This window comes from Propithecus coquereli, unplaced genomic scaffold (genome assembly GCF_000956105.1).
Source record: "Propithecus coquereli isolate 6110/MARCELLA unplaced genomic scaffold, Pcoq_1.0 Scaffold81, whole genome shotgun sequence".
NCBI classification, from domain to species: domain Eukaryota; kingdom Metazoa; phylum Chordata; class Mammalia; order Primates; family Indriidae; genus Propithecus; species Propithecus coquereli.
The window spans coordinates 3779154-3792250 of NW_012154285.1; the positions used below are offsets into that span (position 1 = coordinate 3779154).

Below are 13097 nucleotides of genomic sequence, written 5' to 3' on the forward strand. Positions count from 1 at the left end.
TGGTATCCGCTGGTGGTGCTGAAGTCATCCGAAGGCTTGGTGTCCACGGATCTGTTCGAGTCCCTGCTTTCAGTTCTTCTGGGTACGTACCCACAAGTGGAATTGTTGGTCATATGGTAATTCTACGTTAAACTTTTTGAGAAGCTGCCAAGCTTTTCCCACAGTTTTACGTTCCCACCATTTTATATTCCCACCAGCAGTGCGCAAGGGTTGCAGTTCCTCCACTTCCTCACCAACACTGATGATTTTCCTTTTTTTTTTTTTTTTTAATAATAGCCATCTTAATGGGTGTGAGGCATCTTCCTTGTGACTAGTGGTGTGGAACATCTTTTCAGGTGCTTATTGCCATGTGTATATCTCCTTTGAAGAAATGGCTGTTCAAATCCTTTGCTTATTTTTCTTTTTTTCTTTCTTTCTTTCTTTTTTTTTTTTTTCAGAAACAGGGTCTTGCTATGTCGCCCAGGCTCACTGCAGCCTCAGACTCCTGGGCTCAAGCAGCCTCCTGCCTCAGCCTCCCATGCTCATTTTTCAATTGGGTTGTTTGTTTTATTGTTGAGTTGTACGAGTTTTTGTTTGTTTTGTTTTTTTGTTTTTTGAGACAAGGTCTCGCTATATTGCCCGGGCTAGAGTGCAGTGGCATCATCATAGCTCACTGCAACCTCGGACTGTTGGGCTCAAGGGATCTTCCTGCCTCAGCCTCCTGGGTAGCTGGGACAACAGGTGTGCACCACCACATCTGGCTAATTTTTTTATTTTTTGTAGAGTCCAAGTCTCGCTCTTGCTCAGATTGGTCTCGAACTCCTGACCTCAAGTGATCCTCCTGCCTTGGCCTCCGAGAGTGCTAGGATTATAGGTGTGAGCTACGGCATCTGGCCAAGTTGTAGGAATTCTTTATATATTCTCAGTACAAGTCCCTTATCAGATATACGATCTGCAAATATTTTTTGCTATTGAGTAGATTGTCTTTTTACTCTCTTGACAATGTTCATTACATGATACATTAAAGTTTTCAATTTTGATGAAGTCCAGTTTATCTATTTTTTCATTGAAGTCCAGTTTATCTATTTTTTTCTTTTGTTGCTTGTGCTCTTGGTGTCATATTTAAGAGACCATTGTCAAATCCAAGGCCTTGTTTGCCCCTGTTTTCTTCTAAGTTTTACAGTTTTGTGGTTTTAGTTCTTGTAGTTTTATAGATATGTGGTTTATTTTTGGACTCTCTGTTATATTCCATTGATCTGTCTGTCTGTCCTATGCCACTGCTACACTGTTTTGATTACTGTAGCTTTGTAGTAAGTTTTGATATAGGGAAGTATGAATCCTCCAACTTAGTTTTGTTTTGATTTTAAAATTGTTTTGGCTATTCAGGGGTCCCTTACAATTCCATGTGAATTTTAGGATCAGCCTTTCCATTTCCATAAAAAGCACAGAAAGGGCTGCTTGCATTTTGATAGAGATTGCATTGGATCTGTAGGTTGCTTTGGGCAGTATTGCCATCTTAACAGTATTACATCTTCCAATCCATGAACATGGGATAGCTTTCTATTTATTTAGGTCTTCAATTTCAGCAACGTCTTAAGTTTTCAGTGCACAAGTCTTTCACCTCCTTGGTTAAATTTATTCCTACGTATTTTATTGTTTCAGATGCTATCATAAGTGGAATTGACTTAATTTGCTTTTTGCATTGTTCATTTTCGTGTGTTGTTTTGTATCCTGCAACTCTGCTGAATTCATTTATTAGGCCTAACAGATTTGGGGGAGATTCTTTAGGGTTTTCTGTGTCTAAGATTATGTTATCAGCAAATTGTTTTACTTCTTCCTTTCCAGTTTGGTTGCCTCTTACTGTTTCTTTTTCCCGCCTAATTGCTCTGGCTAGAACTTCCAGTACAATGCCGAATAGAAAGTGGGCATCCTTGTCTTGTTGCTGATCTTGGAAACGCTTTCCGTCCTGGGGCAGACGGGAGTCAGAATGGAGGATTTGCATGTGTAGTGCCAGGGCCGGGAGAGGGAATTCGTGGCCCCCTCAGCCTCCTGCCTGAAGCCCGGGGCTCGTAGAGCCTGGATCTAGATGTGGAGTCCTGAAATGACGCAGGAAGCCAGCCTTGTTTGCCAAAGCCCCTCCTCCTGCTCCACGCCCCTTGGCTCAGTTTCCTGAGCCCCTTCCCTTCTGCAGATTGCTCCGGTCCCACACACATCACGGGTGCTTTTGTCCCCACAGAAGAAGAGCCGTAACGAGACATATGGCGAAGGCAATGGCGTGGAGATCCTGGAGAACCGGCCGTACACGGACGGCCCTGGCGGCTCCGGGCAGTACACGCACAAAGTGTACCATGTGGGCATGCACATCCCCGGCTGGTTCCGCTCCATCCTGCCCAAGGCAGCCCTGCGGGTGGTGGAGGAGTCCTGGAACGCCTACCCCTACACCCGAACCAGGTGCGCCCCCTTCTGCCTCTGGGTGCCTCCCGCCGCCTCGTGCTGTCTGGCGGGAAGCAACCTCACGGCGTGGATCCAGGGGCTGGGACCTCCAGACAGGCTCAACACCCGCATGCCCAAGGAGCCCAGGCTCTGTCCCAGACAGGTGCTCTGAAGGTCACCCAGGGCAGGCACAGGCAGGACAGGGAAGAGTACACCCCTGGATGCCTCCAGACTACCCAGGGGTGGAGGCCGTGAAGGCATGGGTCAGACGAGGCATCGGAGACCCTTTGCTGTCTGGGAAGGCGCAGGGAATACAAACTCACTTTGGGTTCCCCTGAGAAGGCCAGAACATTCAGCCTGCTAGGAAGAAGCTGAGGGTAGACCAGATGGCCCAGAGGTTCCCCTCAACTCTGAGACCCTCAGCTACAGCGACAGCATGTGTTACATCTCACGCCCAGCAGGGCTTTCCTTGGAGTCACCTGGTAGGGGGTTCTTCCGTCTGTGCCCCCCCCAGGGTACAGCTCAGCACTGCTGGGTTGGATAGATAGGGGGCTGCTCCCTACCAGCCACCCGCTTGCTGAGCAGATGGTGCCCCCACAAGTCTGCCAGGGTTCCCTTCCTTCCCCACGTCGGTGAGCACCCGCCTGGAGCTGGCTGGAGGATCCACAGAGGTTCCTCCTCCCAGCGGCACTTTCCGCCATAAGCTCATCTCCAGCCCAGAGGGGGGCTGTTCCCTGGTGCCACCGCTGGCTCCCTGGGGAGCAGGGGTGGCCTGGCCCAGAAAGCACTGGCCCCAGATTCTGCCTGCTTGACAATACACCGCCATAGCTGTGCCTCCGTCCCCACCACGCCATGGATGCCTCCTAGGAAGCTCTGCGGCTTCTCGCACACTGTGTCCCTCTCCCCCTAAACTCGTACCTCTCCCCACCCTGGCCTTGGCTGTTCTTGGGACAAAGTGGTGGCCCAGAAGGTCGGTGGGGCAATGAGTCCTTGCTACCGTCCACCCCTCCTCTTCTCACTCTCCCAGCTTCACTCCTCCCCTGTGGCCCAGCGGGTTCTGGCTGGCCGCCCCGTGGCCCCTCCAGGCACGGTCCTGATGGGTGCTTTCCTTCCCCCACAGGTTCACCTGCCCTTTTGTGGAGAAATTCTCCATCGACATTGAAACCTTTTATAAAACCGATGCTGGAGAAAACCCCAACGTGTTCAGTCTCTCGCCTGTGGAAAAGGACCAGCTGACGATTGGTAACCAGGAAGGGCAAGGGCCCCGCGGGGCTCTCTTCTGGGCTTCCCACCTGCAGGCCCCTCTCAGTTCTGTCCCTGGTCCCCAGCCTGGCCGACTCCAGACCTGGCCCCATCCCAGGCGGGCAGGGCAGGTCCAAGCGTGCATGGGAAGGCAGAGCAGGCCCCTCGGCCCGTTCTGATGCGCACACCGAGTCCAAGTGCCTTTGCCACCTGGAGCCCCTGCCCTCCATCCCTTTGAGGTGTCCCCACTTCCGAGAAGAGCACGTGAGTGGTAGGGCGGGGGCTGTCTCGTGTCAACAGCCGAGCGTCAGTGCTCAGGGCCAGTGGGGGCCACAGCCCAGAACGGGGCCTGTGTCCTCTTGACGGTGGGTGCCTCCACCCCTCCAGGTGACGGTGCCACACAGGAAGTGGGCCCCATTGTTAAGCCATCGTTTTTTCAAGAGAGGCCAGAGATGAGGATTTCCACGTGAAATCTCCCAATTCCTAAATGTTGGCAACCAATTAAAAAAGCTTTGTGAATAAACGTATGCCAGTCAAACGAAACACAGCTCTGGGCCAGATCCTGCTTGGCAGCAGCAGCCTGACCTCGGGGTGCCAGGCCCAGGTCGCCAAGGAGGCGTCTCGGGGTGGGGGTCAGCTGGTCAGGGAGTACGTGCTGCACCCGACCTCCACTTGCGTTTTCCAGCCCCTCTGGGGTTTGGGATCCTTATTAGTGGCCCAGGTCTGCCATGTGACAAAGCACCATGTGACAAAGCATGACAGTTGTGGAAGCTAGAGTCTGCATTAAGGTGTCAGTGGGCTGGTTCCTCCGAGGGCCGTGAGGAAGAATGTGCTCCAGGTTTCTCTCCTGCTGTCTGGGGGCTGCTGGCCGTCCTCCGTGTCCCTGGACTTGCAGACACACGATTCCAGTGCAGGGTGGTCACACAGTCATCTCCCTCTGTGTCTGTCTACCCCTGGGGCTCCTCTTCCCATAAGGGCACCTGTCCTGTGGATTAGGGGCCACCTTCACGGCCTCATTTTAACTTGATTACCTCTTTAAAGACCCTATCTCCAGGCCGGGCGCAGTGGCTCACGCCTATAATCCTAGCACTCTGGGAGGCCGAGGCAGGTGGATCACTCAAAGTCAGGAGTTTGAGACCAGCCTGAGCAAGAGCGAGACCCCATCTCTACTAAAAATAGAAAGAAATTATCTGGACAACTAAAAAAATATATATAGAAAAAATTAGGTGGGTATGGTGGCGCATGCCTGTAGTCCCAGCTACTCAGGAGGCTGAGGCAGGAGGATCGCTTGAGCCCAGGAATTTGAGGTTGCTTTGAGCTAGGCTGATGCCACGGCACTCCAGCCAGGGCAGCACAGCCAGACTCTGTCTCAAAAAAAAAAAAAAAAAAGACCCTATCTCCAAATAAAGTCACATTCAGAGGTGCTGAGTTTAGGACTTCAGCACACAAATATGCAGGGATTTGGGGGTGGTAGTGGCCAAATTTTGCCCATAACAGGAAGAAAGGACCAAGCATGAGCTGGGCCCTCTGGCAGCTCTGTCCGTCCAGCCTGGACAAGGGCTCCCCCAGAGGCTGGCTGCCGTGATTCCTAAGTCCCCACGACATTACCCACTCACGGCCCAGCCCTGCCCTTGGCAGCCTTTGCCTGCCCACGTGGGCGTGGCGCGTGGGCTGCTCCGGGGAGGAAGTTCATCATTCCCCACATGCTGCTGCCCTCGGACTCGCTCCTGACCTCGCTGGTCTCGTGACCATGTCTGTGTCTGCAGCCCAGATACTGTGGGGACGGGTGTGTTCGCGAGGCTGAGGTGTCCAGCGCCTGGTTGGGGCAGACCCACCCAGAAGGGCGCTGTGAGCCACAGACCCTCTCCTGGGGTCCTTTCCCACCGAGCGTGCACCTGGCCCCGTCCTGCACACACGTGCCTCGGGAGTGAGCACGGCGCGATGGCTTTGCCTTTGGGGAAGAGATGCCCCTGTGAAGGGAAGACTTGTGACAGGAGGCGGCACAGCCCACGTCCTGCCCAGAGTCACCACCCCCTCCCCTCGTCACCCCCACTGGGTCCCACCAGCCCCCAACCCTGTTTTCTCCAACCCCAGCTCTTCAGCATCCGCTCCTGCACTCGGGCCCCAGGCCCTGCCTGGCCCCTTCAGACGTCTCAGCCGGTTCTTCTCTGTCCAGGAGGGTTTCCTAACAGCCTGCACATGTCCCTGCTGGCTTACGACCTGTACAGAGGTCCACGTGGCCCTTGGGACGCTGTACGCATGGCTGGCTTGGAGAGAAATGGCCGGTGGGTGCAGCGCAGCCCCGCTGCCTCTAAGACAGCTGCCGCCCTTCCCCCATACAGACTCCCTGGTGGTCCCCCAAGTCCCCCACCTCTCCGTCAAGGGCCAGAGCTGCAGGGACACCCTCGGCCTCTCAGTTCCACTCTTCCGGGAAGCTCTTCCCGGTGTCCTCTCTATCCCCGCCTCCCGCTGCTCTCCATGGAGACTCATCTGCCCGGTGTGTCCTCCGCCCGTCCCCATCTACCTGCTGCGCCACGTTGTAGGTCGCACTCGGAACATGGGTGTTGCTGAAATGACTTGAAAAGGCAGCAAAGATAGGTGCAGGGCCTGCTGTCGGGTAGCTCAGGGTCAGAGCTGCCCGGGGCACCATCCTCACCCCGCACAGAACTCCCGGCCCGGCGAGGCCCCAAGCCCTGTGATGACATGGGGGTGGAGAGACACGGGGAGGAGCCGGGTGGGGGGTGAGGTTGGGGCAGAAGTGGCCACTCGCAGGGTCTCCCCACAGATTTCATCGACATTGTCAAAGACCCTGTGCCCCCCAACGAGTATAAGACAGAAGAGGACCCCAAGCTGTTCCAGTCAGCCAAGACCCAGCGGGGGCCCCTGTCCGACAACTGGATTGAGGAGTACAAGAAGCGAGTCTTCCCCATCATGTGCGCCTACAAGCTCTGCAAGGTGGAGTTCCGCTACTGGGGCATGCAGTCCAAGATCGAGAGGTTCATCCACGACACCGGTGAGCACGTACCTCGCGCGGCGGGCCGTGGCCAGGGCTGCCTGGGCCTCCTTACCTGTCTCCTCCTCTCTCTGCATGTCTGCCTGGGATTCCATGTTTCTACTTTCTTCCTGAAAAGTAACACCAAAGCCGTCAACTTCCCCTAGTTTATCTTGCCCCCCATGAATGCTCGCCGAGCACCAGCAGTGTGTGTTGTCTGCCCCCAGATAGTCCTGACCTGGTTCGTGTTTGATAAGGTGTAGGCCGCACCCCACTGGGGCCAATGGCCCCTGGGGACAGCTTCCCTGCCTCCTGCCTGGCCCGTTTCCTCTGCTGGAGGAGGCCCAGCCCCTAGGCCTGGGGCCACAGCTCTGCCTCCGCCATTGGGCTGGCAGCTCTCGGGACAGGGTGTCTCAGACATTGCAGTGTCCTTCACACCCATGTGGGCTTGGCCCAGAGCAGGTGTCCAGGCAGCAGGTTGACAAACAGATGGCCTGGGGCCCAGTGAATGGTGACCCAGCCTCCCCGTCACCTGGAGTCTTCGGCCCCTGCCCATGCTGAGGTTGTGGCATCAGCTCCGTGGGCCAGTTCCAGCCCCTGGGGCTCTTGACCCAAGATAGGCGCTCCAGCCAGACGCCTGGTGACACCGTGTGCAAGGGTGACTTAATTTGAACAAGAACAGGCCTCGCTGTCATCAGTACACTCCACACTTGTCACGATGACCACGTGGGTGGCCTTGTCACCCCATAGATGGGGAAGAAGCAGAGACCCCACACTGGGGCAGAGGCAGACCTACACCTACCTGCTCCTACCCAGCCGCGTCCGAGCACACGTCTCCCACGCTTCCCTCGTGGGTCTCGTTAGACAGCGTGTGCAGTGTCAGTGCTGCCAACCCCGAGGGAAGGGTCGTCGCGCACTGCTAAGGATTGGGGTGCGGGCGGCAGGTGCACCACTTTGAGAGCCAGAGACTCGATGTGGACTTGGCCTTGACCGTGTGTGATGGCGTTGCCAGCTCCGTCCCCAGGGCAGGACTCCCAGACACATTGTCCACCACTCCTTTTCCAGAAGGACTACTGCGATGTCCCTTAGCAGCTGGGGAGGTGGCAGGGAGAGAAGAAAAACATCCCATCGGTTGAAGGGGACGCATCCCGCAGTCTGTCTCTCTCACCCAGGGAGCTTAGACTGGCCCAAACCAGCCTCCCCAGCGCTGAGGTCTCGGGCAGGAGGAAGGCAGTGTCCCAGACGGAGACAGCCCCGGTGTGAGTCAGGCCTGCCTGCCCACCAGAGCTGTGCCCCCTCTTTTGGGACGGGAATGACAGTTCTTACCTCCCAGGGGATGGGAGGACAGGCGGGGAGTGTGGGAGGCCCCCAGGTTGCCCCAGGGATCCGAACACGTCAGCCCTAGTGACTTGTCCCACCCTCTCTTCGAGGTTCCTCTGGGGTCAACCCAGCACGGGACACCCAGCAGATTGCTAAGGGCAGCGCTTGGGCTCTGCGGGTCCCCTCAGGCCTCCCCAGCCCCACACTGCAGCTGGGATCCTGGCTGAACTGTAGGACTCCCCGGGCCCCTGCAAGTCAGTTCTCCCCTCAGGAAGAAGGGTCGTGGGGCTGCTGTTGCATCCAGTCCCATAGTCACGTAGTGGCCCCGTCATCTCTTAGCCTCTATGAGCCTCGCTTTCCTTGTCTGTAGAACGGGTGTGATAGCCCCGTCCTGTAGGGCGTGGTGGGATGAGATTGTGCAGCACAGAACCAAAGAGGGACGTGCCACGTAGTTGATGCTCGATGACAGCTGTGAATACTAATGTTATCATGGGGACAGTTGCTGGACTCACAAGGGCTGGGTTGGGCTTCCTCTAGTGGCCTTGGTGAGGCGATTCCTAGGGGCTGGGACAGGTCCTTGCTGTCCCCATTACTGCCTGGCCCCAGATGTGCTGTTGTGTCCAGCCGTTCCAGCCATCCCAGGAGAAGGCCTTCCCCCCGTGGGTGAGAGCATTTCCCCTCCTGGCAGCCCTGTGAGACAGGAGAGGGGCCCAGAAAAGGATGCGGAGGTTCTTCAGTGTGGTCAGCCTGCGGCCATCCGCCAGGGCTTGGGCAGGGGACACAGGCAGGCCCGGCTGAAGGAGGCTCCATCCCACAGCTGGGCTGTGAACGGGCTCTAGAAGGGAAGGCACCAGGCTGCAGAGCTGGCGGCCTGAGCAAAGCTGCAGTGGAAACGGGGTGAGAGGGAGGAAGGGTCCCCAGGAGACCAGCCCCGGAATGTGACATGGCTCGACCACTCGGAAAGCTGCTCCGCGTTCTCTAGGGAAGGGAAGACACGTGCCCTGAGAGCCAACGCCTGTGCCTCCCAGCTCTGTTACCTGGAGAAACTCTCATGCACGTTCTGGAATGTTCAGAGCAGCAGGTTTAAAAAAGCTGGAAAATCTATGCAAAGGAGCCAAGGCCCGCTGGCAGGAGAAGGAACACATGAAATGTGGCATTTCAACACGTACATAGCACACGGCAGCAAACCTGATGAACTGGGCCCCCCGCACACGTATCCCTGCATAAAACTCCCCCCAAAGAAGCAAGTGGTATACATGGAAATTTCAACAGCAGCCAGACCAGCCGATGCCTCGTGCAGAAAAACCCCGTCTGTGTGCTAAAGCCAGAGTGCAAAGCCAGTGACACAAAATTCAGGACAGACTCTCACGGGGACGGGTGTGTAGAGAGCTCTCTGTCGCTGGTAGTGCCTGTCCCTTCTCGGGGTGGTGTGGACATGGATGTTTAATTTATTTTTAATGACTTTTTAAACAGCTTTATCGAGGCGTAGTTTTACATACCACACAGTTCCACCGTTGTGAGAGCAGTTCGGTAAGATCTCGTAGTATTCACAGCTGTGCTCCGAGCTCCAGAGCATTTCATCGCCCCAGAGGGTCCCTTGTTCCCATTTGAGGTCACCCCCACTCCCACCCCAGCCCAAGGCAACCCCAGTCTGCTTTCTGTGTCTGTTTTTCTTTTATTATTCTTTATACCTTAAAACGTATGTTATTTTACCGTATTTTACATCTTAATTTGTATATATAATATATTCTTATATATCTCACGCATAATATATTCTACTAATACTAAAAGAAATTTTTTTAAAAAAAAAAACAATCTGGTTTGAACTTGAACTTGATTTTTGAACTTGATTTCCCTTTGATGGGAAATGCAACAGGAAAACTTTACCAGACACTGAGACAGGAGGCTCTCAGGATGCCTTCCTCCACCTCCCCCGGGCAGCAATGCACCCCAAGGGAACTGTGGCTTCTGACTGGACGCATTGCTTTGGGAGGCTCCTCACCCTAAGTGTAGAGCCACTGCAAGCTTGTGAGGCCATCTGCGAGCCAGTCCCCTCGTCTCACAGTGGGGAAACTGAGGCACAGGCAGGCAGTGATTCGTACCTGGCCTGACCCCTCCCTCCGTCTCCCCCCGCGGTGCAGGCCTGCGGAGGGTGATGGTGCGGGCACACCGGCAGGCCTGGTGCTGGCAGGACGAGTGGTACGGGCTGAGCATGGAGCACATCCGCGAGCTGGAGAAAGAGGCACAGCTCATGCTGTCCCGCAAGATGGCCCAGTTCAACGAGGAGGACGAGGGGGCCGCCGAGCTCGCCAAAGACAAGGCTGCCCAGGACCAGGCCTCCAGGGAGCCCCCCGAGCCCAGCAGCAACAACGGGGAGCCCCTGGTGGGGCGGGGCCTGAAGAAGCAGTGGTCCACGTCCTCCAAGTCGTCGCGGTCATCCAAGCGGGGAGGTGAGCTCCAGCACCACCCGGGCCCACACTGGGGGCCCTGCCCTCGAGGCGGCACCCTCCCTGCCACTGCTAGATCACTGTGCCTCCGAAACAGCCTCTTTCTTGTGGCCGTTGTGGCTCCAAGCCCGCAGGGAGTCGGAGCCCTTCCCTTCCTGACCGGTGCCAGGCCAGTCCTTGCCTCACAGTAAAGCCTGGACCCCCCAGCGGGCTCCCAAGGCAAGACAGGCCACCACCCTGAGGAGCCAGGGGACGCAGGTCTGGGCAGGCTCCCCCAGCACTGCAGAGGGGCCTCAGCCCCCCAAGGCGGAGCCTGCAAGGCTTCAGGTCCTGAGAACAAGAACCAAGCAGGGTTTCAGGGTGGATCCAGGCGCGCCCCCAGGCCCGTCCAATCGCACATCCTGGGCTCATGCCCCATTCACTCCTACCCCTACGTGCCCCTGGGACACACCTGCCAGTGGGAGGGAAATCGTTTTGAATGGTCCAGGAGCTGCCACCCAGATGCGCCCAGGCCCCTCCACCCCTTATTTCTCTACTCGTTCCCTTCCAAACCCTCCCGGCTCCGGTGGCAGCCTCTGATGATGCCCTCTGCTGGCTCTGCGCAGCCTGTGGGCTCCTCCCCTGCAGGCTGGGCACTGAGCCTGGAGTTTTGCCTTCCAGCCAGCCCTTCCCGCCACAGCATCTCGGAGTGGAGGATGCAGAGCATCGCCAGGGACTCGGACGAGAGCTCAGATGACGAGTTCTTCGATGCGCACGGTAGGCAGGCCGCGCGCCCTGCGCGGAGGGGTGGACTGATGTGGGAACTGCCTGTTAGTGTCCTGTGCCCCTTCCCTGCACCTGCACTGTCCCAGGTGACGGCGTGGTGTGTGGGGGGCGCACAGAATGAGAGGACGTCACCAGGAAGCTGGCTCCCTTGAGCCTGGGATCTCCGGCTCCCCCAGCCTGATACCAGGATGTGCCTGGGCCTGGCAGGGGACACTGCTCTCTGGAAAGCCCCCAAAAAGAACATGTCACCAGACTGGGGCTTTGTTCCATACCTGAATTTATTTCCATAGGAAGTATAACTTACTATAATTTTCTACCTTTTTGTATATTCTCTGTTTTTTGTTGATTAAATTAATATTATATCTAATGTAGACGCTTTAGAAAGCGCAGTAAGCAAGAAATATTTGAAATGCGCTTTGCCCCGCTAGTCCCCAAATAAGCACGATGAGCACAAGGCACTTGCTCACCCGGAGCCCCGGCTGTTCCTCCCAAGGGAGTCAGGGGGCTGCAGGCAGGCGCCAGGGACAGGTCCCTCAGCAGGCTGGTGGCCGAGCTTGCCGCAGAGTTCACGCAGCAGGGCAGAGGCTCAGAACGGGATGGGGACTTGCCCACAGGCACCCGGCAGGGCACAGGCAGGGTCAGATCTCATGCCCTGGCCCAGAGGGGCAGAAGAGCCACGTCGGGACGGAGTCTCCGTTAACAGGCCGACCGGCCCTAACGGGAGAGAACTCGGGGAGTTGGCGTCCGGGCAGGGGGAGGTGCCTGGGTTGGCCCTGGGCTGCAGAACAGGGGCAGGTGGTTCCTGAGCCAGCCTCTGCAGCGGGGGTCTCGCCGACGGTGGGGAAGGGGCATCTCGGCATCTCACCCCTCCCGGCTGGCTCTTTGTCCCTGACAAGAGGAAAGTACACATCGAATGTAGATGAGGCTGCCCGGGAGGGACAGCGAAGCAGGAGAAGCCAGAGCAGCAGCGCCTGGGACCCATCCCGAGACGGAGAAGGGTCCGAGTGAGCCGGAGCCCAGACAGCGGCCTCGGACCCAGTGGTCCTGGGCAGAAGTTCTAGAAAAGCAGAAGCGAGAGTCATGGGTGCGGCGTGCACAGCAGATTCCTCACAAAGCTGTGCTTTGGGGGTGTTAACATGGTCGGGAACGTTGGCTGATGGGTGGGCCAACAAAAGTGGTCTGTCCGTGCCGTGGACTGTGACCCAGCCGTGGAAAGGGACGGAGCCCTGACGTGCCCCACAGCACGGACAGACCTTGAGACACCGCTGAGTGAACGGAGCCAGCCACAAAGGCCACACAGCGCACGATTTTGCTTATAGGAAATGTCCAGAATAGGCAAATCCACAGACACGGAGAGTGGACTGATGAGGGTGGCCGAGGCGGGAAGGACTGCCTGTGGGCACGGGGTTTCCATTTGGGGTGGTGAGAATGTTCCGGAATTAGATGGTGACGATGCTTGCTCAGCTTTGTGAATTGTGAATATACTAAATGCCAGTTTTATAAGGGTTTAAATGGTAAATTTTGTTATGTGACTGCTACCACAAATTTTTTTAAATGATCAGGAAGCAGCCCAGGGGGGTGTGGCTGCTGCCTCCTGCTGAGGAAGGGCGAGAGCGGAGCGGGTGTGTGTGGAGGGCACCTGGGTCCCCTGGCCTCCCCCAGTCCCCAGTGCTACTGAGGTCCCCTCTCTCCCCTCCAGAGGACCTGTCCGACCAGGAGGAAATGTTCCCCAAAGACATAACCAAGTGGAGCTCCAATGACCTCATGGACAAAATCGAGAGCCCAGAGCCAGAGGACGCACAGGGTACTGGCTCTGGGGGGCTGCGGGGCCTGCGTGGGGGCTGAGCCCCTGCTTTCTGACCCAGCCCCTGCACAGTGCTGGGCATCTGGGGGTCACGGCGACGGTTACAAGCTCCGTC

General features: G+C 56.7%; 1 protein-coding gene across 1 annotated transcript in view; it reads left to right on the plus strand.

Annotated features, from left to right (window-relative positions):
• The window catches only part of PITPNM2 (phosphatidylinositol transfer protein, membrane-associated 2), a 102537-nt gene that overhangs the window by 75329 nt on the left and 14111 nt on the right, over positions 1–13097 (plus strand). The window contains exons 3-8 of the mRNA XM_012663495.1: positions 2216–2430; positions 3533–3654; positions 6440–6667; positions 10108–10416; positions 11074–11169; positions 12878–12982. Coding sequence (XP_012518949.1) covers positions 2216–2430; positions 3533–3654; positions 6440–6667; positions 10108–10416; positions 11074–11169; positions 12878–12982 — 1075 coding nt within the window. The remainder of the gene's footprint in view (positions 1–2215; positions 2431–3532; positions 3655–6439; positions 6668–10107; positions 10417–11073; positions 11170–12877; positions 12983–13097) is intronic.